At 27.7% G+C, this 1,767-nt stretch overlaps 2 protein-coding genes across 2 annotated transcripts in view; both read right to left on the bottom strand.

Annotated features, from left to right (window-relative positions):
• Positions 1-138: 138 nt before the first annotated feature.
• LOC108689213 (protein SYS1 homolog) lies at positions 139-668 on the bottom strand. Its single transcript, XM_018195880.1, has one exon. It carries the CDS (start codon positions 619-621, stop codon positions 139-141), a length of 483 nt encoding a protein of 160 aa, XP_018051369.1. The 5' UTR covers positions 622-668.
• An 842-nt stretch (positions 669-1,510) lies between these two features.
• LOC108689208 (NADH dehydrogenase [ubiquinone] iron-sulfur protein 6, mitochondrial) overlaps positions 1,511-1,767 on the bottom strand; it is a 2,640-nt gene continuing 2,383 nt past the window's right edge. The window contains exon 3 of the mRNA XM_018195875.1: positions 1,511-1,668. Coding sequence (XP_018051364.1) covers positions 1,606-1,668 — 63 coding nt within the window. The 3' untranslated portion in view covers positions 1,511-1,605. The remainder of the gene's footprint in view (positions 1,669-1,767) is intronic.

Genomic DNA, 1,767 nt, shown 5'->3' with positions numbered 1-1,767 from the left:
ATATATATATATATAATATATATATATGTATATATGTAGTCTTAACAAATTTTAACACTGACGATATATTCATATAACAATATATTTATTAAAGAGATTTATTTAAATTTCATCTTTTATCAATTGACAAATTTTATCTCATAAGGCTATCTTTTGACTATTCATACTTAAAGGTATAGCTTGTAGTTCAGTTCTCATACAAAGGAATTCTCCACAGACGCACATTATACTTAACGATACAAGATTTAAACACCACCAGCTGAAAGATGTTGGATAAGTTCCATTGTAAGCCCAACAACAAATCAAATGAATGCAATGGGCTGTACATGCAAAGTCCATGCATAATTTTGTTCTTTGCACTAGCCACCATAATGCAAATGCTCCCACAAAAGCATTCAGAACAAACATAACAATAATTAATTGTCCTCCGAAGTCACGAACATGTATTTCTTTATACTGAAACACATAATCCAATGATTTTGTCCACTCCAACAACGATGCAACAATCCAAATCCAGAATCCAAGGCAAAGATACATGATAGACTGTACAGCAATTATCTGAGAAATTATGAGAAAGGGATCCCATGTTGTCTTGCGGAATTGTCCAGAAAGATTGTTCATTTTTTTTGTACTAGAAATGATACTTATTGTGTTTAAACCTTTTGTGTTTGTTTAAGCCTTTTAAACAAATATATGCAAACTTTCATCATTCTTAATTTCTTCTAAAATTCAGTATCTGTAAAAGTAAACTAACTAAATATGTTGTTAAGAAGGAATATAAATAATGTAAAATTTGAATATATTATATTAAAGGTTGATAGATATTTTTTGAGGCTAGAATATTTATCGTGTAATACTCACATTGTAATTGGAAAGTTAAAATACATAAATAGAACTCAGTTTGAATAATTTGTTCAGATACATTTAATATGTTGGTGAAAGAAAATATAATTGTTCAGTTTAGCATAACCAGCTCCGAGTTGATGAAATTAGACTAATTGGACTCATTCGATGCATTTTGCACGAAATGAACAAATCTGGCAGAAATAAAACATCGTTCTAAATCATGATATTAATTGTTAAAAGTTGATGACAATGATGATTATCTTAGGTTAGGAAATCTGTCATAATCGCAAAATATTGCAATCAGTGTTGCCAACTCGCTGTGAGTTTTCAGGAGCACGTCTGAAATTCAAAAACATCGAAGATATACTAGGGAGTTTACAAAAATACGCAATAAAAAATGGAAGTTTTAAAAAATTGATGCGACTTTGACCTGATTTTGGCAACACCACCCAAGGTCGAATTGATAAAATCGGTGAATAGATCTTTTAAATTCCACAATTTCTAAAACATTTTTTTTACGAAACTTATATTTTTTTAAATATTCATATTATTGTATATGTAGATATATCACTTAGGTTTCATCATATAATTAAAAATAATAACTACTTGGGTTTTACTTTTTAAGTTGGTACAGTTCTTTTTAAATTAAATTGTCACGTGTCAGTTTTATTTTATACATTTATTACAACATGACATTCTAAAATATACCTTATAAATTAACAATTAATATAATACTACTCATATACATATACATATCACTTAATGATTTTCCTTATAAAAACGCAATCCGCAATAACCGCAAGTATGATTACCTGGTTTATCCTATAAAAGAATAAAATAAGTTTTAATTCTTTTTTAGAAATAAAATTTTATTGTAATCTGTGATATTTAATATATTTAATTATAGAGTCCCACTATCAC

This window comes from Atta colombica, unplaced genomic scaffold (genome assembly GCF_001594045.1).
Source record: "Atta colombica isolate Treedump-2 unplaced genomic scaffold, Acol1.0 scaffold261, whole genome shotgun sequence".
Classification (NCBI taxonomy): Eukaryota; Metazoa; Arthropoda; class Insecta; order Hymenoptera; family Formicidae; genus Atta; species Atta colombica.
This window is presented reverse-complemented; position numbering and strand designations above follow the sequence as displayed.

Excerpts from the sequence above, each read along its gene's own strand:
- LOC108689213 (XM_018195880.1), bottom strand. The coding sequence starts at position 621 with ATGAACAATCTTTCTGGACAATTCCGCAAGACAACATGGGATCCCTTT.